Source organism: Carlito syrichta, unplaced genomic scaffold (genome assembly GCF_000164805.1).
Source record: "Carlito syrichta isolate Samal-C Ts95f unplaced genomic scaffold, Tarsius_syrichta-2.0.1 Scaffold316024, whole genome shotgun sequence".
NCBI classification, from domain to species: domain Eukaryota; kingdom Metazoa; phylum Chordata; class Mammalia; order Primates; family Tarsiidae; genus Carlito; species Carlito syrichta.
In genome coordinates, this window is record NW_007260120.1 from 1,003,929 (window position 1) to 1,030,073 (window position 26,145).

The following is a 26,145-nucleotide window of genomic DNA, read 5'->3' on the forward strand; positions in this document are numbered from 1 at the left end:
GTGAATTGCCTGAGCCTGCAGGTTCGAGACCCACCTGGGCAACTTGGCGAGACCTCATCTCTACAATAAATCAAAAAATCAGCCGGGCATGGTAGCGGGTGCCTGTAGTTCCAGCTACTTGGAAGGCTGAGGCGGAAGGATCGCCGTAGCCCAGCAGGTCGAGGCTGCGGTGGTCAGGAGCAACCAATGCACTCCAGTCTGGGCGACAGAGTGAGACTCCAACTCAAAAAAATAAAAAATAGGCGGGGCTCGGTGGCTCAGCCTGTAATCCTGCCCCTTTGGGAGGCTGAGGCGAGTGGATTGCCTGAGCCCGCGGGTTCGAGACCCGCCTGGGCAACTTGGCGAGACCTCATCTCTATAATAAATCAAAAACTAGCCGGGCATGGTAGCGCACACCTGTAGTTCCAGCTACTTGGAAGGCTGAGGCGGAAGGATCACTGGAGCCCAGCAGGTCGAGGCTGTGGTGACCGGGAGCGGCCACTGCACTCCAGTCTGGGCGACAGAGTGAGACTCCAACTCAAAAAAATAAATAAATAAGATAAAAACACTTAAACAGATATTAAAGGGAGAGTTCAGTAATAGTAAAATATATATTTTTAAAATATTTTTAATTACTCAGAGAACTTAAAGATAAAATCTGTTCATAGATTTATTATATTTTAGGGTTTTTTTGGTAGGGTTTTCTCTTTTTCAAATAAATCTCTGAAGGGCAGAAATACCAATTACATATTACATGCTACCCATCCATACACATCCAGAGCCTTCTTAGTCCTTTGAGTGAAAGCTAATTTAGCTTTTTACTATACATCTGTGTTTTAATGTATCTCTCATGATTTACACATCAAAAACTTTGCACCACTAACATCTACATTTTCTGAGTAAACAGAGTGCCTGGCATGTAAGTTTGTAAGATGAATCAACACATGAAATTTTAAGCCAGTTAACACATGGAACATTCAATATTGTTGAAGATTTTATTTTTTCAAAAGCAGACAAATCAAGATTTATTTTTCATGTGGAAAAAATAATGGAATAGAGAACTCAACACTATCACCTTGCCTAATGAAACACCCTACCAGGTTGTAATAATCAGTGAGAATTCATTTGCCTTTTTTTTAATGCAGTCACTACATTATGATAGTGTATTTTTGCACATTTATAAGAAAAGTCCAATATAATTGACTAATGATATCTATGTCCTAAGCAATGCTGTTTTCAAATGCAAATGGATACACAGTTATATGAAAAAGGCAATCCTTAAATAGAACAACTCATTCCGATTTTTTAAAATGTAAACCAAACTTGATCTTGAAATTTTCAGAAAGATTTTCATAGAGAAGCAGATCTCGGAGACTTCTGCTCAAAATTTGGACCCCTGCATGCCTGTGACATCATTTTACACATGAGATCTAATGGAAATGAGATGGATGCGTTCGGAAAAGATAGAATTCACTGGTGTTTTTCATACGTGGCATGGCATTTTGAAATGAAATTTCAAGGGTGAAAACAGTAATCGCACGTTTCTTCTTTAAATCACAAATGTTGTGGCTCTCCCTGGGGTCTAGAAAGTCTTCCCTATTCCTTAATTACCAAATCTCGAGCCGACCGTGTGGCTTCCTTGTCAGTCCTGTGGCACCCAGGGCTGGCTTTGCGATTTCCTCTGAAAACAACTCTTCATTAACATTCAAGGTTTGGAGGGGGTGGAGGCAAAGGGAAAGGTGATAATTCAGATGTTATGAAACTGTGATAATGCTATTATTTAAGGCACTTATTTGGGTGTGTTTATACTTTGTAGTTTTATAAATAAGCCCAAGGGGCTCCTCTTGGTTGTCACAATCCCCCTTGAATCTCGTATCCTGTCTGTCTCATCCTATCCGACAGTAGAATTGATGCCGCTCTAATCCCTGGAAGTTTGGAACTAATGAACTGACTGCTGAGCTGCCGCCACGGAGCTTGGTCCCAAACTATACTGTACTTCACACTCGATTTATTCTCCAGATGGCGAGACTGTGCCGCCCTGCCGCGAGGGACCACCTCTTCCACTGGAGTGTAAAAGTGGACGGATGTTGTTTTCTTTGCAGATTTGATCATTCTGAGCTAGAAACTTGGGAGGATGATTAGTTATTAGCTTTAATGGGTGCCAATTGAACCAACTGCACGCATATTTTCTCCTTTAATTTCGGAGTCTGCAGGTCTTGGTGATGGTTGATTTCTCTGCTCTCTTACATCACCAGAGCGTGTCTCTTCCCCAGGTGATAGGAATCCAGTCTCTGAAATCATAGCACGCCTTGGTTCCTGGCCCAGACAGAGTCACATAAGACGGTGGCTTATGGATAAGGACAAGTTTATTAGCCACTGGTCCACTGCACCGAGCAGCCCGTGGCACGAAATATCGATTGAATGTGGGAACTTTGGGAACACTAGTTTTTAGATTGGGGGCCTGCAAAGATTCTAACCTGCACCGGCTTCCTCTGTGACCTGGACAGAGTCCACCTCTGGAAACTAACCTGGAGACAGAACACATGATGATCTTTAGGCTCTTGGAAGATCTAACATCACACTTGATGAAGGCCTTAACGCCATGATTCTGTCTCCTCCAGCTTGTCAGACCTTAGGGGGATAAATTCATTCCACAGTGAGATTGGCTTACCAGGACCATGCTGCCGTGTTAGCACATTTAGAATGCTGTCCTTCCCAAACCTCCTTTTGATCAACCTGGGTTGCTCCCAGGATGTAAGAGCCCCCTGAAAGCTCTTTTCTGAGTGGCCTCTTTTCCTTTAAATTTCCTTTTCCTTCTTTCTCCAGGAAGCACATACCTCCCAATAATCACAGCATGTCTCCCCAAGAGCCCTTCCTAGAGATGGTATCTGCTAGGTGGCCTATTGCTAATCCACCTAGGATGGTGATGTTGATTGGAAGGATGGCCAGGGCCAACCAGAAGCCAAAGAAAAAGAGAAGGAAAATGTGAAAGGGCCAAGGTGATGGAGAGGAGAGACATGGTAGCAAGAAGTAAGGTGTGTGTTGCAGAGAGAGAGAGAACAGACTGAAGAGAATTTCTCTTTACACAACTGGGTGGGCTGTGACTTTCTCTAACTGAACTCTGGGAACTCAGTTGTTGTTAGAAACTGCCTTCGTCTCAACCCAACAGATGGCATGGGTGTGTTTGCTAGCACAGTCACAAATTTCACCCTTAAAATAGCAAAAAGAAAAAAAAAAATCAACCTGCTTGTTGGTTGGTGTAAATTCAATGAAGTTGTGGGTGACTTTATGTCAATTTAGCAATTGTCAATTGTAACAAGCAACAGCCTGTTAGTAAGGGCATTGTGGGGCGGTATACCTTAAAAAGCATCATCTCCTTTTAGAAAGGTACAGAATGATGAAGTGGAAAGAGCTTGGTCTTAATACCGAGCCAAAAAAAAAAAAAAGTCTAGTAAAATGCTGAGTATTCACTGCTCATTATTATAATATAAAAAGTACTAATCAGATTATGCCTAAAATTGGAATTAGGCACTTCAGCCGATTTCACAAGGACTGAATTTTACTAAGTAAACTGGAATGTGCTGAAACCATGGCAATTTGACTTTAGATAAAAATCACCAACAGGTTTAGAACATGAGCTTTGAACAAACAGTCCCCTTCAAACCCAAGGGCAACAACCCGACGGCTTCGAGGTCAGATTTTGATGCCAACATTAACAATTTAGGAAATCGATTTTGCCAGAGATCCCGCATTCTTGAGCACACATGCAGATTCAAGTAGTAGAGAGATGATGCTTCATATAATGCACATTTTAAACTTATTTGGCCTAAAAAATCTGGTGAATTCCCATCCATTCTCTGTTCACTCTGTCCAGAAGACCCTGCATCAAGCTGACTTGCTATCAAAAGATGATCTGAAAGTTGAAATGTTTGTAAACCAGAGCAATCCTGAGTTTTTTGGGGCTGTACAGACTGCCTGGTTTTAGGTTCTCCATAGCCGTATGTCTAAATGCATCTCCCAAAGAGCTGGAAACATTTCTCTGGGCAGCACTGGACATTAAACTATGACATTGAGCCAACTCGCAGCCTTCACCTCCAAGAGTATCATATTTAGTCTGCAACAAGAGTGCATGGTAGAAGGAGTGGATAAGTTTTATATCTGTGGAATAGCTGAACATATGATGTGGAACCAAGCCACGGATGGCTGCATCATCTCTGACTTTAGCTAGTGTGAGCTCTCTCTGGCTTTTGTCTAAGCTTGGCCTAATTATTGGCAGTTGAAGCCCTGTAAATCAGTACTCCACAGAGCTGTCCTAAACTGTCCTAGGTACAGTTTCAGTGGGACCTGACAACTCTAAGCTACTTCTTCCTCACGCTGTTTCATGCAGACCGCATTTGGAAGCCTTCCTTGCCTCCACTTGGTCATAGACCTGTACTGTCTGGTTTAAATCCACCGTCTGGGTTGTCTTGCTGATTGGCCATAGATTCCAGATTGGCTTAGCTAATTCTTTTTTGTCTCTGCTTTGGTTTGCTGTTTGCCTAGATAAGTATTGCCTTTCAAACGGCTGTATATTGTTAAGACTTTTTTTAAAACACACACACACACACACGTTCATCAGCAGTGAGAAGCTTTTAAGTTTTATTAGTATCATAAAAACCCTTCCCAAATGGAATGACTTTTGATAAGTGTTCATTCTGACATTGAGCATTTGTTGAGGGCTGTCGGCGAGTTGGGGGGATTTGTTTTTGAAACTGAAATTGGCAGGAAGTAATGACCCAGGAGCTTGCTTTCTCTCAACTGCATCCCTCAACCACTCCCCAGTGCACTCCTTTCTCTTTTTTTTTTTCCCCACCCTGCTTCATCACCCCCAACCCAAAGCCAATCAGTAACACACTTGGTTTCATACGATTTTTCTGAGGACAATTCAAATACTGAAGCAGACTTTCAACCTTTCAGCTTTTCTTCACTGTGGAGCAAAGACTGTCAAATCAAAGGAAAAAAACGTATTTGTCAACCACTTCACGAAGGGATTTCTTGGTGATGTTATTGCCTTCCACCTGAATAAGTTGGAGCTTTTTTTGTGGTATGCATTGTCAGACTCCTGTGAGCATCTTCTTAATTGAATGTCAAGATTCAGCTCAGTTGCAAAAAATAAAATAAAATAGTGAGGCAAAAAGCATGATGCATGTGGAAAAAAGAAAAACAGATCCTTATTTTTTCCCTAATGTCAATGTGCAGCAGACAAGACTGCCATGATCCAAGTGTTATTCAGTTTCTTATATTTATTAAATGAGAAAATGCAGGTAAAGGACTTAGAACCATGCTTAGCACTTAGTGAACACTCAATCAGTGAAAAAGCACCTGTTAATCACTTTCTATTAATCACTTTCTATTTGGAAAGCAGTGCTAATGAGGAAGATGACACTACTGTTTCAAAGTATACCAGTATGCATGATAGTGGATCTCAGCTATGGCCTTCTTGAATGGAGTCTACAAGTCAGTCACACACCTATCAGATTGTAGGACTTATTTCAAATATTTATTTGGTGAACAGGAATGGTATAGATATAATAATGGTGCTCAGACTCTGAATCCATATAACAATTTCTTAGGCCATCCGATGGTGTCCCCCTCAAGGATAAAAATAAACTTAGAAGGTACATTTTTATCCACCCTTGTAGAATGAAGCCCGACTGAGAATTGTAAAAACCCTTGAAGAGTTTGATCTGGGCCCAACTGAAAAGTGTGTGAGAGTCAACTCAGTGTCCAGCGGTCTGGCCGAAGAAGACCTAGAGGCCCTTTTGCAATCCAGAGTCCTTCCTTCCAGCCTGATGCTTCCAAAGGTGGAAAGTCCTGAAGAAATCCTGTGGGTGAGTAGCTAATTCTTTGCTTTAAGTCTCAGGACTGGCCAAGAAGGAATAGCAGAAAGAAGGGATTTGGGTACTTCCACAGGGCAGGGAAAAAGGGAGTTAAGAAAAGGAGTTAGCCCAGGACACCATTTCCTTCACCCAAGGAGAGCGTGGCACTGCCCAACAGTGTTCCATGGAACAGCGCTACTTTTGAAATGATGTTTCTGCTTCCTACTTGGACTTGTGGTTTGGACAGAACAGTCTCCTCAACAGCCCTTCCAGAGCAATCCCTGGAAACGAGGTTGTCTGAGAATTTCATCCCTTCTTCCACCCTGCCAAGCCATAAGCCAAGGCCTCCACCTGGTACAGCCGTGATGTAAATGGCTCTTACTGAGATTCATTCAAAATCATCATAGGCAGTGAGCATATTGGCTGCATATGAAGAAATGAACCCAAAGAAAGGGAGGCAAAGGTCACTCCTTAGGGCAACTCGAGGAATAAACAGGAAGCTTTTAACTAGTGGTTTTAATTAGCACAGATATCATTTCCTGAACAGTTCTCTAGTGCATCCTTTTTAAATTGCTGACAGGTGTGTTTGTGTTTCATGACAGACTTTTCGGCCAATAAAAACCTGAAATGTAAAGTGGTTGGCATGTCAAATTACTTAAGAAAACTTTTGAAATGGGCCTAATTAAACGATGATTGTTTTCATTGTAAAAGAGGGTCGGGGCTAGATTTGAATTGAGGGTCACTGTTATTCCGCAGGTCTCTGTTGAATAAAATAACACTCCACTGTGCCATTGCAGGGCAAGGAGCCTGTGAGATAGGAATGCCGGAAGTGGCTTTCGTCAAAGCCACATCTAGTGTTATCTCAGAGGCTGTGGACACGGCCACAGCAACGTGCCAAGCAGTTGTAACACCTGGCAAAACTGCTCACCTTGTTCATGCACCTCGACATGTTGAGGCCAAGCTGCCCAGTGCCATGGCCCCTGTCACATGTGCCTTCTAAGCATGTGAAACGTGGGCAGCGCACAGTGGAATGTGCTGGAAATGCAAAATACACACTTGATTTTGAAGACTTGGTACCCCCTCAAGGGAACAAAAAGAATGTAAAATATCGCAATAATTTGTATATCAGTTACACAGTGATCTGGTAATATTTGGGATCTATTGGTCTGAATACTAGATATTACTAAGATTAAATTCACCTGCTTTGGTTTACTCTTTTAATATAGCCACTAGAAAATGTAAAATTGTATATGTAGCTGCCATTCTATTGCTTTTGGACAGCTCTGTGTTGGATTCTTCCTGAAGACCCGTTTTTAAGGACTGGTATTTGCTTACTAACCTGGAGTTCTCTCCAAGGTTAACTTCAGAAGCCGGGAGATACTAGTTGGAGCATGTTAATATCCTGGAGGGTTCCAACCCCATTCAGTTATGTCTTAAGTTCATTGAAATGGACTCTGAAGTCACTGTTCCCTTCTGGTTTCATAGTTAATGCTTATTTATCACCGTGATTACCCTTAATTTAAGATGGGCTGGAATACCCACCCAACCTTAGCCACGACCTCTGTTCGCTGTTTTAAATCCTTGGGATGTGAGAAACATACTGAAATTTAAATGGGACTTCTAGTTCACAGAAGTCTTTTTGGCTGTTTATTTTTTCCTCTCCGTTTGTATTTATGTGAAGCACAAAACCCAGAGCCTGATGCACAACTGAAAGATGGGCTTACTTGTTTTCTTTTGTGTGAGAATCTCTTGCTCGCCTTTTGTCACTAGTGTGGGTTCTTGTTTGACTGGCACGGCTTATTGGACTATAACAAGCGTAACCCTGCCTCCTTTGTCATGGGACAATTCTCCCACAAATCCGGAGCAGTGTGCATTCTTCCAACACACTATTGGGTGTGCACTGGAATTGAAAGAATTGCTGAGCCCTGCTACTTCATCTCCTCCCCAATCTCTTTGTGACTGGCCCCCCTTCTTTTCCTCCCCCCTCCCCAGCCCCCTCCACCTCGCTGAAATGAACACTTTACCAGGCCGGAAACATTTAATCGTCTCCTTTTGAAAAAATTAATTGAAACTTCTCCACTAGTTACCTTTTGTGTTAGTACTTAATGCAATTTTTTTAAGAAAGGGGGAGGAGGAAGAGGAGGAGGATGGGCTAGAATATTTAATTTTTAGATGCCCCTGTTGGCTTAAAAACAAAAGGCCCGAGGGGTTTTTCTCACTAAGAATGGGGACTATTATGGTAAAGTGTTTACCTAGTTTTAAACTTGATGATTTTTGTAGTTATAACCGTTATCACTAAGAATGGGGCAAGGAACTTCATACGTTTGCTTTTTTTCCAGGGGGAAAAAAAAAATCAAACCTACCTATTTAACATCAAAACCACAAATAGGATACTACCGTTTTCTAGCTTAAATGAGACATAACTTACGTTTTATTTTCCTGTACACTGAATACTGTGCATTTTGTCCCCTGCGATGGCAGCCTTCTGCTCGTTCCTGCTATTTTGGTTGACTTATTCCTTCCCTTGGAAAGTTACTAAGGAGGTGAAGATGATGCTGGTGGAGGGAGGGGCAGCGGGAGCAACTGGGAATAATTCTTCATTACTGAAAGCTGTGATTTATTTTAGCCTAATTGTAAAGTTACTGCAAATTGCTCAAAAGCTTTTTAAAGATCCCAGTGATTAGATTTTTTGGGGGGGTGCACAGTCAAGGAGGGGGGCAGCTAAAAGGGGAAATAACACCTCTAATCCCGCTTCTGGTAAATAGGCTGCCAGCTTTTCAAATGAGTTTCCTTTCTATTAGTCAGAATATTATGCTAAGCCTTAAGCATTAGTTTTTTTATGTTACCATAGCAGCCTTATTCCTGCAGGGTGGTGACCTGTGATGATTACAGTACAAAGCTTATAGGGTCTTGAAACCCCCTTTGAAGATGAAAAGTCTTTGATGGTTTATATTTATGCAAATCTCTTAGATATGATTTACCCAACTGAGACTGAATGGAGAGATGATTAAAATTCCCTTTTCCTTTGATATCCATTAATGGCTGAATATTCCTTAAATTTAAAATGGATATATGTGTTTTCATCTTTATTTACAAAAATATCTTTATCATACCTGTGTTTCCTTTCTCTGTCCCCTCACATCTTATTAGATCTAGATAGACATAATAGATTTACAATTTAGAGTGTGTTTTTTTCCCCCTTTTGAAAGGGGGGGCGAGGAATCTGTGCAAGAGCTTTTGTATGTTTCCAGATGATAGATTTTGGAATTTGGGCTACCCCACTGGCAGCACAGAGCTAGCTGTGAACTGGTCTCATGGAAAAAATTGGCGAGCTTTGGTCTTCAAAGAATTAAACTTCCTTTTTAAGGTCTTCCTAGGTAAGCTAAAAAATTATGGAGAAAAACCTTCCGAACAAAGGGTAATGGTGCTATAATGAATAATATGGACTCCAAGCAGAAGGCTGCCGAACAGTCACACTGATGTCAGTGCTGGGCACGAAACAAAAACAGAATGGCAGGTAGAGCAGGACTCGTTGTTTTAAGGGCCTGCCATTTGCATTTAACGAAGTGAGGGTGAGAGGTCTTAAGTAAATATGTTTTCAGGGAAAGCATTTAAACTTGAGAATCTCCTTCCAGTTCTAACTCCTAGGCCTCAAATTGCTCCTTTGGGGGAAAAGATTGTAATGCTTGGGGTTTTACTGTTTAGTTTGGTGGGAACTTTGTTACCTTTTTTTCTTTGGTCTTTCTTCTTCTTCTTTTTTTTTTTTTTTAATTCTTTTGTGTGGAAAAAAGAGGCTGGGATATTACTTCCTCAGGTCAAAGACTTCAGTACTACTTCTGGTGTCTACATTTCAGTGATTGTATGTTTTTTTCCCCCACTAATCACCTATGACACTTTTGATTTTAGTTTTCAGACAAATTTTCATTCCACTTAAAAGGCCGAAAACTTGAACAACCAATGAATTTAATCCCTTTTGTGGAAACTGCAATGGGTTTGCTCAATTTTAAGGTAAGAAAGCCATAATATGGTTAATAAGTTAGTATTTTATTTATCACCTAAAAAGGACTTTTGCTTTCAATTTTAACATCTATTAAAAACATTTTTCTAGAAAGGTTTGTAAGCAAAGTAGACCTTGAGCACCATTTACTATCTGTGATCGCCCAAAAACCAGGTTGTCAACCTCTTAGAAAACAAAGAAATCGGTTAAGTAGATAGGAAAATCTTCCTAGTCCAAAATATTTAAATGAAATAGTCATGCTCAGTAACAATTTTAATTAAATAATCACTGTGTAAATATATGCTTTGAATTATTACATTTATAGACTAAATATACATGAAACATTTATTTTGTCACCCTTATGAATTAACTTTGAACTGTTGTGTTTTTTTCTATCAATTGCCTTTTCATTGGGAAATTTTTTGGTCTCCTTGTAGTAACATTATCTATAATGTTAGCAGATAAGATATTGCTTGTAAGTTCATGTATACAAATAATTTTTAGAATATATTTTCAGTTTGCCACATTAGAACATGAAATATTTTCTCATATACATGCAGAAAGATGAGCTGAGCCAAATGTTTCCAACCATTGTGTGGATGCACTAAATTATCTGCCTTAACAAATTCATAGCCAGCTCTTTTTTTTTTCCTCTTTATCAGTGGGCATTTATATTGTTTTTCAAAATATGCCTCTCATTCCACCTGACCCATGAACATCCATCGAGCACCTCTTCTCAGAGTTCCTAGTCTACCTTTTTTTTTTTTTTTAAATTCCAGAGGGCAGGAGAAAAGAAATCACTAAAAAACAAAGAAAAAAAAGGTAGTTGAGCTGTACTGGAGAGAGAATGTGTGAGCAAATGCTCGGAGTGGAGATTCTGAGACCTGGAGGACTGGGCGGGAGGGGCCGGGTGCAAATGTTTGGGGAGCAGCCTTGCCTCGGGAGCTGCTTGTTTACACAACTAACCACAAATTCTCCCAGTCCGCCCTGGAATCCTCAGAATATAATCAAAAGCACATCCCTTAGACGCAACCAAATTCGTACAGTGATTTAATTTTAAGCGCTGCTTCACCATGCCATCTTATTTCATAATATACTTAGAAGAAGCACTTAACAATGCCTGAAATTAATCAAAAGTGTCCCATCGGTTCCTTATTTCTTTCCCATTCACATATATTCGCAGGTTATATTTCCACCTTTCACGATTCATAGTTATGTCTACAATGAACACTATTAATATTTACTTTCATACATAAATGTCAAAGTTACTTTATTAACATATCTTGGATGACTTGTTGCATTTTTATTTTCCCCTCTGGAGTTAGAGATTTTTGTATGGTATGTCTTTAATCCTGAGAATATGAACTTGATCCTAATGCAAATAATTTAATTAGTTTGATTTTAAAAATTCCTTCCTTCTCTCATATGATTTTTATGTTGACTGTTTGAGAGCCTCTTAAAACAAAAACAAATTTTGGAAAAATATAAATAATTTATAGCACAATTAAAATGAGTTGAGTCAAAGTTTCTCCAGAAGTTGGATGGATTATCATTTGAACATTGTAATTATATTCCATTAAGCAAAGCAAATATATACAATATACTTATCTTGGATGATAATAAATACTTTTTGAAAGGGGTACATTTGGGCTGCGTTTTTAGGGCTGCTTTCAGCCAAACTGTGTTAAGAGTCAGGTTGTCTGTTACTGAAATGCACCGTGCTGCTTTCCTTGACGAGTGCGCTTCTGTGAGACCTGGTTCTGTTCTGCTCTCTTATAGGCAGTGTGTGAAGAAACACTCAAGATCGGGCCTCCAGTGGGTCTTTTTCTAGATGCAGTCGTTTTTGGAGGAGAAGACTTTCGTGCCAGCATAGGTGTCAAAGATCTCTCTCTCTTTCTGTGTGTGTTGGTGTGTGTGTGTATATATTTTTTCTTTGGCCCCCCTCAGGAATGGACATTTACATGACAATGTATATTTGTCAACCATGACAATAGTTTTTCATGACAACGGAATGGACAACACTTCCTGATAATTTAGGGCCCCTCATATAGCTGTCCCGCTTCTAATAATGCTAAACACTACATTATTACTTCTGTTCATTTATAAAATACATAACTAATAAAAAGCCCATTTAGCCTCAGGCATGTTGAATATACAGCATCTACTCTGCTCCTGATAAATATATTATGTGAACAACCTTGTTTTTGCTTAACTATATTGTTTTCACATCAGTCTGGGGACTGTCTACGTTTCTAACACAAATTTGCCTTAATGAATGATCTTTTACATTATATATGGTATATAAATATTATTTAAAATAGACTTGAATTTCTCTTAAAATATATTTTAGAACTCTTAGTACTAAATATTTACTGAAACACTGGGCTAGTTTTCAGATTCTCACCATTCCTCGAGCACTAACTCAAGGTGTCTGGGTGTTTGTCTAACTAGACTATGAGACATTCAGAAAAGAGGCCAAGGCCACAGAAAGCGTTTCCAGACCCATAGTCCTGGTGACCTGAAGACAGGCACTTTCCCTGAGCAGTGAGTGTCATGGTCCAAATATAAACACGGACAACCCCCCGCCCCACAGGGTGAGGAAAAAAAAAAGAAATTTTAATATGGCCTTTCTAGGAGACTTTCATGTCTCCAACGGTTCAGCTACAAAAGGCATATCGACACTTTCTACCCCTCTCCAAATGCATGCTTTCCTGTTTCCCCAAGTTCTCATCCCAACCCTGAAGCTCAGGTATTTGGCTCAGAACCTCAGTTCGGACAGGGTTGCAACCACTGCACATGCAGTTCTGCGCTCGGTGTGAGAACTTAACCACTTCCCTACCCAGCTGCTTGGCCAGCTTTTGTGGTGCTGTCTGTGGACTGACACTTTCTGAGTGATGATAAGAGGGAAAACAAAAACAAAAACATATCAAGAGTCACTTGTGACCCTGATTCAGTTTCCCAAGATGGGGGCAGAAACCCTTTCTTAATACAGGTAGAAGCAGCCAGGCTCGGTGGCTCAGCCTGTAATCCCGCGCCTTTGGGAGGCTGAGGTGAGTGGATTGCCTGAGCCCGCGGGTTCGAGACCCGCCTGGGCAGCGAGACCTCATCTCTACAACAAATTAAAAAAATCAGCTGGGCGTGGTAGCGCATGCCTGTAATTCCGGCTACTTGGAAGGCTGAGGCGGAAGGATCGCCCGAGCCCAGCAGGTCGAGGCTGCGGTGGCCGGGAGCGGCCACTGCACTCCAGTATGGGCGACAGAGTGAGACTCCAACTCAAAAAAAAAAAAAAAAAAAAAAAAAATACAGGTAGAAGCAATTCTACTGAAAGATGCCTTGCCAGTGACACAGACACGTATGAGATTTGATGTTGCCTTCACATAGTTCTCTCTTCATTTATATCTGAATAAGTATTTTTCAGAGAAGCAATTCCCAAAGAGACACAGATGTCTCTCACAAGTTTTTATAATAAATGTCTGGGTTCGGTTTCCAAAGTTAAAGCCTCCTGTTTCTGTCAACGTCTCGTTTTCAGGTGCAACAAGTAGTAAAGAAACCCAGGATATTCTGTACGCCCGACAGAAGATTGTTGTCACAGCAAAGGCCTTTGGTCTCCAAGCCATAGATCTGGTGTACATTGACTTTCGAGATGGAGATGGACTTCTCAGACAATCTAGAGAAGGAGCCGCCATGGGCTTCACTGGTATGATCCTTCCTGAAGTCTTAGAAAGCAGTGTCGAGATTGACAAGCATTCCAGAAAAATCCAAATTTAACCAGAAGTGACTTTTTCTAATGTCATCAGATGTGTCCTTTACTTTCCCCACTATTTGAAACATGAAAAACTATACAGGGCAGGGACCTGCCAAACACGTTATCATTTTTTTTCTCCCGTCCTCTTAATTTTTTTATTGAAGCTTTGGCTGACCTGAGGGGAAGGAAGAGGCTGTGACAGGAGTGTTTCTGAGTGAATTGGTGAATTGCCCTAAGAAGTGCAGTTGATGAATAAAAGAAAAATGTCCTAAAATATTTAAAATATTAATTCATTTCTGAAAAGAAGTGTTGGTGACATCATATTTGTTGTTGTTGTTTTACTCATAACTAGTTTTTTGTTCTTCTGTCGCTGCAAGTCCCTTCTTTCTCTCCCACCTCCCAGTAAGTGTCTGTGCACCTGGCAACACCTACGGGCATCGGCTGGCACTAGGACCGGCAGGTCCCTTGCAGTCTGGTCTGGGGCACAGACGGGGATCTGTTGATTGGTAGGCCTGATCGCTCAGACCCCATGAGCCAGGGAAGCGGCCGAAAATTGTGTTTTTGCAACAGAAATCTGTTTTTTGAAAAACTGCAATAGGACACTGTGCACAAACATACTAGTGCAGTTGTACACACATGCTGGCAACCATGGAGGAAATCAGCTCTTTTATTCTTATCTGTCCTTGTGTTGAAGGTTTTAAGAATATTAATATCAGAAATGTGCCCAAGTAACAAGGAAAGGAAACAAGCATCCCGCTTTGATAAATATTTGTGAAATGTATCTAGTTAGAAGTTACTGAAAGAGACACTTCATAAAGTGGCCCTAAATGTAAACGAGACCTTAATGGATAATGATTTAGCCTGAAATAAAACGGAAAGACTGAAGAAGTATTTACATAAAGCACTGACATGTGTTTTTGTATTTTTAACATAAAGAACGAAGGTAAATATGAGCCACCCCCAATTTATTTAAGTGAAGAAATGTGATTCCTTATAGTGACATATTTTTTCACTTATCTGAACGTTGAATAAATGAACCCTCCCTACGTGGAGTAGTGATAGAGACAGAAGGGGACTCCTATACCGCACTCAGGGGTTGTGCTTGCCCCTGTCTCTTTCCAAGAACTGGTTAGGATATAGCCCAAATGGAAAAGTTGGAGAAACACTCCATGAAATTTATCTAATAGACCTGATGTTGTTGGCCTAAAATGTGTGGCACTGGCTGCCAGGCAGCCAGATGTTGCTCTGAAATGGGAACTAATTCAATGAAAAGAGAAGGCACTGAATTGACACTGGCCTCTCCCACCATCACTCAGCATAACCTGAGTTTCCTCAGCCTCCTCTGGGGTGAATATTTGCTCCAGAACTTCTGAGGGAGCTTGAGAGTTTCTCCAGGAAACAGGACTGAATTAAATTGGCCCCTAATTCAATCACAGGAGACAAGAGCCTTCAAATCAGGTTTACATTTCTAGACCGTGCCCAGCTCAGCAAGAGGAACTTATGGACCTGGCACTATTGTTTCCCCACAACGGGGAGCATTAAATCACACACACACAAAAAAACACCAGCAAAGAAAAAAAAGAAAGAAAGAAAAAGAAAGAAAATAGAAGCAGGGAAAATGGGAGGCACAGAGGGCACAGTGCCCATTATATATTCAGGGGAACGAGCAGTAAACTGGGGAGCCACCTTCCCAGCCACTCTGCAACTCTTAGAGAGAAGGTCTTTGTTGCCCCATTATACTTCTACATACCAGTGAAAGGTAATCAATCTGATAATAAGATAAATGATTTGTAGTTTTAAAAAATAAATGCTTTTTCCTGGGTATTTTAGACTGCTCGTGTTCTGTTTGTCCTAGTTATTGCCTTACGTTTTGCACAAGAAGGGAAGAAAGGAAGAAAAGAAGGCAAGGAAAGAGAAAGGGAAGGAAGGAAAGACTCAGAAAGAAAGGAAGGATCGGAGGGAGGAAGGGAGGCATGTCCCAGCTCAAGCAGGTGTTGAAATGTTTACAATCCAATGACAGTATCGTGTTATCCATAACATTGATAGGGTAGACTGAGTCTGTGCTATAAAGATTTCTTAGACTTTTACAAATTACTTATTTTTTTAAGGAGTTGTAGTTCTCAAAAGTTAGCTATAGTTTCTTTTCTGCAGTTACTGTTTCATGGTGTCACAATTCACGTAGATTTATTTTAAATCAATGCATTGGCTGTATACATGACCATTAACTTCAGGCGTTTTTTAATAAAAAGAAACCAAAACTAAATCTTGGAATAAAGCTTTAACAGCTAACTTAGTCACTCCGATTCCTCCAGTACTTCATGCTGAGAAGAAAGGTGATAAATATGAAATGCTATGGGTTTTCTTCTTTTTTGCAGTCTATTGTAGAAGACAGAAATGACACCATCATACAGTTACCTAAAAGACTTGACAGGTATTGATTTAAAGCACGATATATCAAGTGGTACTGTAAAAAGGATTTCATGGTCATAAATTTTAATGTCTTCCAATTTTGCACCCTCTCAGTAACTTGTCAATAACAACTCTTCTGTATAAAATATTTGCTTGGTTCCCACATGGCATTAAAGTCTGTTATACAGTTGTTGGAATCTATAAGATGCCACAAAAGAGAACTTCACGTATGAATACATCATACGTTTCTAAAACCTGACATATATCTTAAAATTAGCCTCATTACCAAACTATAGGTCCTTGAGAGCCATCAGGAATTTTGCAGTATTATAAGTATTTTATGTTTGCTCCTCAAATGATAGAGCCTGTACCAAGAAGTTCCCATGAAATCTGGCTTTTTACGCATCAGTGTAAATTATGTACATAAATTATGAAATTCAGGGCTAACAATTAGTAGGAAATGACTACCAGAACTGACATCCTTTATTAATAATATTGTAACAACTATTAGATTACTTAAATGCAATCTCAGTACTTACTATTGAAAAAGGCTCTCATTTGTCATCCCTTATGTTATTTGTTCCCAGAAATTATTCCTCAAATAATGTAAAGAATCTTTATTTATATAGGTTTTCAATGTTTTACTAGTATGCTGACAGATAAGAATGAAATAGCATTGTGAAGATGTTTTAATTATGCCACTGTAAAGAAAAGATATTGTTATATTTATCTACTTGAACTCTTTTTCATAAGACACTAAAAAATTTTTTTTACAAACATTGTTCCTTTTCTATTCAGTAGAATAATGACAAGTAACAGGAACTGACATCAAGGATATAAAACATCACGGATACAGTTTATACTGGCAAAAATGTTAAAACAACCATTTCAAAAGCAAAGAAAATTGATATACCAACAAATATATTTAGCAGAGTAAATTATCATTGTGTACATTCATTTTTAAAAAGCCAAATAAGTTCATAACTTTATCATGTAGTAAATATAGTTTCATCATTATTATAGCAGTAAATTACGTTGCATTTTTATTAATGACCTGATTAGATCCCACACTTCCCTGACTGTCAAATTGTTTTTTTAACGAGTGTGTGATTTTACAGAATTCTGGACTCTTATCTTTGTATGATATTTTTATTTAAAATCCTTCAACTTCAAAAAAGAATCATAAATCTTTTTGGAAGATTTTTCCTACAGAGATAAGATTACTTCTGGGATATGTAAGGTGTTGTAAAGGGAGAAATAATCAATCTTTATTCTGTAAGCCAAAAGGAAAAGTCTGGATATGTTTGGACAGTGAAATGTTCTGTAATTTTCTATTTTAAAAAATTTAAATGGAGTAATCTAGAGGCTATAGTGTTCAAATCTGCCTTCTGTTTTGCTGTACTGAATAAGATATTTTCATTGAAACCTAATTTTCTATTACGGGTGAGAAATGACACATGATGTTCGTCTAAAAGAAAGAAAATTAAATATGTTATTGTAAGACAGTATTTGATATTAATATAGTTGCAACATCTGCTTCTGTAAGCCTTATGAAAAACAGGACCACTTCTAAAAGAAATCGTAGAAGATGGTGTAATCCTGCAAAGTAAGCAAAAGACAACATATAAAATTTGGGAGTCTCTCACTTAATTTTTTTCTACTTCGACTCAAAATAATCGCTGTCATTTGCAGACATTATCCTTTAAAGTCCCAGCCAAAGCAGTTATTCAATGAGCTGCCTAGTCAATCCACCTGTAACTAAAAATGAGAGATTATCTGCACTAAGGTGGCATTTCTATAGGATCAGAAACACAATTACTTCCATTGTTGTATTTGTTCTTATGTGTTATTCTGGAAAAGCCTGTATGATTGCAGGTTTTGTTTTGTTTTCTAAAAAAAAAAAAAAAAAAAAATTCCTAAATCAGTTATTTAATAGACAGTCTATGAGGCATTCAGGAACCTCACGCGGTAGAAACATTTTGTTTGAACATCTGCTTGTTGTTTTGTGGTTCCAGTGTTATTAATCTTCTTGTAGGTAAGCAGGTGATCCACCCTAACCAAATTGCTGTGGTCCAGGAGCAGTTTTCTCCTTCCCCTGAAAAAACTAAGTGGGCTGAAGAGCTGATTGCTGCTTTTAAAGAACACCAGCAATTAGGAAAGGTAAATAAATGTTTTTGTTAATGCCTGGGGTAAAAGTAGTATTTAAACTACTGCAGAGAAGAGTGAAAAAAAATATTGTTTGAATGGTTTAAGAAAATTCATTGTATTTGAGGGGATGGGGAGAGGGGAGGCAACAACATTCATCAGTGAGAAAATTGCTTAAGGTAGATTTGCCCTGCCCATGTTCCTAAATATTTCACTAACCGGCTCTCAAGTCTCCCATTTTGTTCTTTTCATAAAATATATTGGCAGCCTGAGAGAAAATAGAAGTATGTTTAGTTTTTCTCTATAGACTTCGATGCAGCATTCATATGAAAATAATTTTAGATCAAAGTGAGAACAAGTTGTAATGAAATAAACACAGTTTGACCAAATGGTTCTTGTGGAGGAGATAAATAAATTTCAAGTTATTTTAATTTGGGGGGAAAAAAGTACAAAAATCTCCTCCGGTTTAGTCATTTAAGAGTGGGAGGTTGTATATGTGTTTGTACCAATTTCTGGACCTGAGATTTGGATGGAATGGGAGCAAATTAACACGAGTACGGTTGTTCCTAATTTAGTGCATCATTGAGCCTCGCGTTTCCTGCTCTGTGGGTTTCTGCTATGTAAATATTGCAGTGGTAATGCACAATCTGTCTCCACTTTGTGCCAGTAACACTTAAATTAGGTGTCGCCTGAAGGAAGATTTTATGCTAGTTGCAGCATTGTCAGTTAATTATCTTAAAGGTTATTTGCAATAATACCGTTTGCCTCTTTTTAAGAGGACAGGAGGGAAAGTCGCATTTATAAATCTATCCTAGAAGTAATCTCTAAACTCAGCCTGGTGACTTCCAGAAGTGAAGTTTTGATACCTACAATGTACAATTACTTCAGAGAGAAGGAATATGGAAAATTTTTTAAGGCTCTAAATGTCAAACGCCCATCCCCCCAACCCCCCCAACCTCATCACCAAAAAAGAAAAAAAAAGAAGAAAGAAAAAAACTGGTTTTCAGTGGTGAACCTGTGACATCCATGTGAGACACATCCCTTGTACTTTTCACTGGCAGCAAGAACACCTGAAAATCCCAGGACTTGACAAAGTGAATAACAATATTAAATAGGTCATTCCCTAAGGATGTTCACCTTCAACCCCAACCGTGCACGCATGCACACACTCACACACGCACTGGCAGGTTCACCTTTGCACAAACTCACACTTAATATTCAAGGGTAGAGTATGTTACACTGGAAATATACAATTTGGACTTATACGAATTTCATGATAAGTAGCCCCCTTTTATTTCACAGTGGCCACTGGAAAAATAATGCATTTCATAGAAAAGTATTTTTAAGTTGACATTGTGTTTTATGTCCATTTCTGTATCTTAACCCCAAAATCAAGATTCCCCCATGAATAAACATAGGTATTTACCTGGAGAGACAAGCCAAGGACTCTCATTCGTACATGCAAATAACTCCATCCACTCAGCTCTCTTGTATACTTGCCTATGCACACACACACTGCTCTGTAACTTATACCAACTAAGGATATACATGTGATAAACACTTCCTAGTGAAATAGTAAACTGAGGCAGCATGTGGACCATTGGAATGACAGACGGAACAGAATTCCAGTGTGGGCCAGTGCTACCTCCGTGACCCTACCAAACTGGGTTTCACACTGGAACATCAAAGGAAGCCACTTGACATCATAAGCTATAGGGGTATGGGCAATGTCACCCTACATTTCAGTAGCCAGCAAACAAAAGTCAAACCAGACACACACACTTTTCTTGGCATTTAAGTCTTCGAATGAGGAAAATGACCCTTTTCCATTGTTTCTTGAAAGTGTTGTTCCCAGGGAAAACTGTCCCAAAGTTGTTCATACCTTTTGATGATGGCAACTTAGATGTTAAAATCAGAACCTTTTTTTTAAAAAAAAATAAGAACTGCCCTCTTGTTGGGGCATAAGCTTTCACAACAGTGTGGCAGGATGGCTTTTCTTAACACAGAACCCATAGAAATTAGAGCAGAGGGGAGACTAACTATTAGATAATTTCTTCCCTGCTCCATTCGTGGTTTGTTTCCTACAGCAAATTCTCCCAGTGCTTTGTCCAGCAAGGTTGAAATGATTCAAGTAATGGGGCTTCCAGTAGGGACATATGGTTATTTTATCCAGTTAGCATGTTTCTTTCACTTTGCCTATAAACTGGCTGGTCACAAAAAATTGGATTGCAGGTAGGTGACTCTGGATCTTGAGGGGATCTTGGGGTTTAAATAATGTGGGTTCTGTTTGTAAAGATTTCGTATAAATAGGTTGCTCAGTTGTATAAAGTACTGCTTCCAACAAACATCTAATCTGTTTTATTTCAAATGTGAATCACTGATGAAAACATGAACCCTCAGATACTTTGTCCAAAGCACAGATGACTCTCTCAAAGATGGGAAACTGATGGTTTGTGTCCTAGTGAGACACTCATAAATTTCTAAGACCTTTTTTTTCCCTCTGATGAAAATTTCATTCAAGTAATGCTTTTATGTAGAAATGACCCAAGAAGACAAAATTATGTATCTTTGCTTTTCTCTACTTCTTCCTGTTCCCATCTTCAACTATATTCTGCCCAAAGACTAAAGGAATAGCTGAAGTTCATGGTTAATGCTGAGTCGCTTTTTTTCTATAGCAATAAGTATTATTATTCAAAAATAAGAGTTCTGCCTTTTCTTCCTGTCCTCTTCAAATGACAGAATTCATGGGAATATAATCATGAGCAGATAAATTATTGGGGTCCAGTCTTTAGTATTACATAATTTTTTGTTTTATTTTAATTAGAAGTACTGAGGAAATAAAATTTGACATCCTTAATATAATGTTGGGTGAAAAACATTTAAAATTAAAACAAATAATAATCAGCTCATATAATCTATCACTGGCAGATACTGATACTTGTGGCTTCTTTGTTTCAGGAAACGGAAAGATATTTTCAGGCTTTAGAGTTTACCCTAGCACAAAGCACCACTAATAAGAATTCGGGGGATGCACTGACATCGGGGATGCAGGATGTTCTTTTCTTATTAAAATCTGGTGGAAAAAATTGAAATAATCCACATAATCTATGCTCTGATGTTAATTCCCATACACCAAAATATTTTTAATTTAGCCGATATCACTGAGGTCTCCATCTACAATATTAATCAGACTGACTTTTTCTTCCATCCCTCCAGAAAAATGTATATTTTGAGATGCATGTTATTAATTATTTTAGTTTCAAATTATTTGGTCAAGATTTAGCCAGAAGAAATCATTTCCATGTGATTTGTTTTAAATTTATAAGGACTTTCTTAAAAGTTAATTCCATTTTTATGTCATTTAAAAAAATAACAGTGATTCCAAGACTATTTGAACATTTTCCATTCAAAACTGAATTTGGTATGGCTTATTAAAAAATAGGATTTGAACAGCTCTTGTTTTTAATCAACTAAGAACTTTGTATAGTATGAACACTAGGTACTGGAAATGGAAATATCTTAAGCAAATAACTAAATGTTAATTGATATCAATTGAAACTATAATTACATAACATACAGCATGCATATTTATACAACGCATATACATTCAAGTACTGTAATGTTGTTTTCTCACATCTATATTATGAACTCAGTGCTACATTTTTTCTCTTTCCACATTCATCACTTCTTAGGCAAAAATGACAGCTAAAAGAAATAGCCAGTTGCTTTTTTAAATGATCCCTAATCATAGGAAATTTTAATATAAGAATTCACCACTTCTTTCCAAATGGAGACTAACAGAAAAATGTAAAGGAATAGCAAAATGTATTTTGCATACATACATTCAAAATCGATCAGTTGTGGCATATAGTTCTGAAAATATTAAATGAGCAGAGAAAGAAAGGGGTAAATGCAGTTACTAAGAATCTCAAAAATAGATTTATGTCCCTTCATCTTTAAAGGTACTTTGCTAGAATATTCATATTTCGGCTTAGCTTCATTTTCACTTTTCAAAAAATTTTTAGCTTTATTCACATAGCTATAAGCGCTTTATTTGGTTTTGGAAGGACTTCATTTGACTTTTTCGATATTTTCCATTTGTTATAGCTTTGCAAGCTGGCTAAAGACCAAGGGGAAGGGGGCGCATTCATCTTTAAATTCTAGGTTCAATTAACAATTTCAAAGGTCAAAAACAAAGTCACTACCTGACATAACAACTGTAAATATCACACATAGCTGAAACGTTCTAATTTCACTCATGAGAGAACAATGGTACAAATCAATATGTTTACATTAATAAGCACATCCTCCAATGGAATATGAACTCGGAACTTTTAAATAAAGAAAGAAAAAATAGTTTTTTTCCCCTCACGTAAGTCTTTTCATCTGGAAAATGTACAAACAGTACTAAATCCCCCCACCCAAATGTTGAAAGCAAATTATTTTCATAGGTGTCTGATTACGGCTCTCACACCTTTCATTAGTGTTTCCAAATGCAGGGCTTTACAAAAGAAATACTGTTTGCTCCAGATGGCCTTCTAGAAGGCTCCCTGAGAGAACTCAGGAGAAGTCTCTCTAGCCAAAAATATTGTTTCCGCTTATTCAAGTGCCAGAAATCCCACTGCCACTCTTTCACGCAGATCAAATAAACCATCGAAAGATTTGGTGGTTGTCTTTGTCAACTGAAAGGGTTGATTCCACTAAGAGATGACAATGTGTCCTCCCACACCCATCCAGCCCACCCCCTGGATCTGCGAGCAGGACATTAAAATGAGAACCAAGTGGTTTTTAGTGAAAATGAAAGATGAAGGGACATAACTTACTTTTGAGATTCTAAGTCATTGCCTTTTTCTATTCCCCTGTTCATTTAATATTCTCCAAACTATATGCCATAATTTTGACTTTAACACGTCCAATTCTTAGAAAAGCTCGGAGTCTGCCAGTGATGACTTTAAGATTGGTTTGATTAATACCAAATTGCAAACTTTTAAACATTTAAAGCAAAGTAATGAAATTCCAGTGTAGATCATACCCTCTTTCACTTTTTTTTGTGTGTGTGTGACAAACAGCTGGTTCAGTATTAGAGGATTAAGAGGGTTTTTTTAAAATGTAAGTCAAATCTAATAACTTTCACAGTTGTTTACTCCATCCTTAATTTATAACACATTATTAAGGATACTTTAATCAAAATAGTTTTTATTCTGGTTTGTTTTTTAATGATTTTTTTCCCTTAATTTTAATATGTAAGAATATTCTTTTAGCAGGATGAAATCTCAGAAGTCTTCTGGTCATATCGCTTCAGTTTACAACTGAATGCACTGAAACCCAACAAGGGTTCAGGAGTTGCCCAGTGTCACTTACAGGCAAGGTATTGATAGGGCTGTGACCAGAATTCGGGGCTCAGTTTGTAAATAAAGAGATTGAACATAGCATAAATGTGGTTTCAACTGGGTTTCAGTGAATACTTACGCTCATGACTGAAACTAGATAAAGTCTTAGAGGTACTAAGTCACAATCAAAGTATGAATGTGGGTAGTTCCCATGAATAACTTTTCTTGAGTTTGAGCAGAAACTGATGAGGAAGGAAAGAGAACCCAGAGCATTGGTGTGCCTTCCCAGCATCCTCAGCTGCCGTCCCCACAGGGCTCCCTCCTTCCCGGTGCTGCCCTGCCCTGGCCCTGCACCCTACCCCAGGAAGGCTCCTTGGCTCTGTTCACTGCAAGCCCCATTCCATGTTACCAGTTATCATTTGTTCTGTCTCCCAGGTAGATTAGAAACTCCCAGAGCAAGACTGGACACCTTTGGCAAAGAGGCCCTGTCTAGCCCAGAGCACAGCATCATCTCGTTTAGGATAGGTACCCAGGGTCACGTTCTCAGGTATACCTGTGCCTGCACAAACACGCCACGGCTTTCAGGGTCTGTAATAGCAAGTCTCAAGTAAGGGCATGAAGGGATCGTTCTACTCCTTGGCCATCTTTCTCTCTCTTTTTCTCTTCCTGTATTTCTCCCTCTGAGGATGGGTGGGTCTATGTGTATGTTTCTGTGCATGTCTTTCCTGCCCTCCCTCGTTTTCCCTTCCCTGAATGCTTCCTTTCCTCTTTTTCTTCACATCTTTCTCACCTCCTACCCTCCCTCGCCTTCTCTTCTTTGATTATAATAGAGAAGTTCAGAGCATTCTTTTAATGTTCTTGTATTTATTAAAGAATTTCATCTCACTTTCTAATAATAAAGGCAGGTAAGTTGAATATTTATTTTATTAAAAATATAAGTCAAGTATTTCTATAATCCTCTGGGGTTTTTTCCCCCCACTTTAGGTTCATGGGCCTCAAAAAAAAGTGAGGTAATTTCTCCCCACTACCCTAGAAAATAAAAAAATTCTCTCTACTCCGTGGCATACCTCCCTGCAGCATCTTGGACAGGAGTAAGTTCACAGAAAACATTTAGTAAATACTGTTTGGGTAATGGGTCTCCAGATTCCTGACACTACTAAGAAGAAATTATGAGATGTACTTTAATAGCATATGTATAACATATTTTGCTGCCTTCTAGGAAAATTGAAAGAATATTTTTCTGTCAATTATTTATCAGTTATTATTCATCAGCTATCCTTTGAAAAATGTATCAGTAGTTTAGCAAATCGTTCAAAGTACCTTCTAATGTCAGCTCACTTTAGATCCATTCTCCAAAGACAGAATAAGCCTTCGGTGTATAAAACTGAGGAAGGTTAGCATTGTTGGTCTTAGCTGCAGATTGCTATAAATGGCTTTCACGGTTTGCTCTTGTCATAGGCAATAGCAGCTTAACTTTTACATGAAATATTTTAAATTAAATAAAAATATTTAACATTTAGTCTGTTATATACTTATCTTGGTTTTACTTTTATTTTTTAGAATTGAAACAAGTTTAGTAGTTTGAAAAAGAAATCAGAAATCTAGGGTGGAAATGATAGTTGCAGAATTTTGTGCTATGCGAATCACACCTCAATGAAGCCATTTTTTAAAAATGGAGAAAATTAAGCACAAAATCTAATTTGACGGCTAATGCGGTAACTCCTTTAGATTTCAATACACTTATAAACTCAATTGTTTTCACTTCAGTAGTTATCTTCCTATCTTGGCTTGATTTTTCCAGATTTCCTTATCAAAAACATATGTAAAATAAAGACATGTCTATTCCTGTCTTATCACTCTGCCTAAATATTTTAAAAGATAAAACTTGCCCCTACATTTTGTAGGCCCTGAGAAGAGTTTTCAAGATGGAAGGTGCATGGTCTTCTCAATCAGTTCTTTTTTTTTTTTTTTTTTTTTTTGATTTGGAGTCTCACTCTGTCGCCCAGACTGAAGTGCAGGGGCCGCTCCCGGCCACCGCAGCCTCGACCTGCTGGGCTCTGGCGATCCTTCCGCCTCAGCCTTCCGAGTAGCTGGAACTACAGGCGCGCGCTACCCCGCCCGGCTGATTTTTTGATTTATTGTAGAGATGAGGGCTTGCCAAGTTGCCCAGGCGGGTCTCGAACCTGCGGGCTCAGGCAATCCACTCACCTTGGCCTCCCAAAGGTGCGGGATTACAGGCTGAGCCACCGAGCCTGGCTCTCAATCAGTTCTTAAAGGAAGGATGGCCTTGGTCCACTGAGACCTTCCATTTTGGCAAGTAGATGACCCGGTGCTGGTCACATATTAGGATAATTGGTCCAAACATTCACCTCAGCTCTCTCTCCCACTTTTAAGTCACCTCAACCTTTCCTGCCTTGTTCCTGTCACATCTTTCTTCCAAGCCTTCTAATGCTTCTTTTCTCCTCAGACTTCCTGAAACTCTTGGTAAAGTCTCGAATTAATCTTACCAAGTACAACACACAAATCTTTCCATTTTTTACGCAGGGCTGAAGCTAACTAATTTCATGCTTCCTTTTTAAAAAGCAAAATGTAGCCGCGCTTGGTGGCTCAGCCTGTAATCCCGCACTTTGGGAGGCTGAGGTGAGTGGATTGCCTGAGCCTACGGGTTCGAGACCCGCCTGG

General features: G+C 38.9%; 1 protein-coding gene across 1 annotated transcript in view; it reads left to right on the plus strand.

The window, feature by feature from the left end:
• The window catches only part of CLYBL (citrate lyase beta like), a 153,627-nt gene that overhangs the window by 116,106 nt on the left and 11,376 nt on the right, over window positions 1–26,145 (plus strand). Inside the window, exons 3-7 of the mRNA XM_008073709.1 lie at window positions 5,661–5,849; window positions 9,744–9,845; window positions 11,614–11,707; window positions 13,364–13,531; window positions 18,024–18,148. Of these exons, the coding sequence (XP_008071900.1) occupies window positions 5,661–5,849; window positions 9,744–9,845; window positions 11,614–11,707; window positions 13,364–13,531; window positions 18,024–18,148 (678 nt within the window). The remainder of the gene's footprint in view (window positions 1–5,660; window positions 5,850–9,743; window positions 9,846–11,613; window positions 11,708–13,363; window positions 13,532–18,023; window positions 18,149–26,145) is intronic.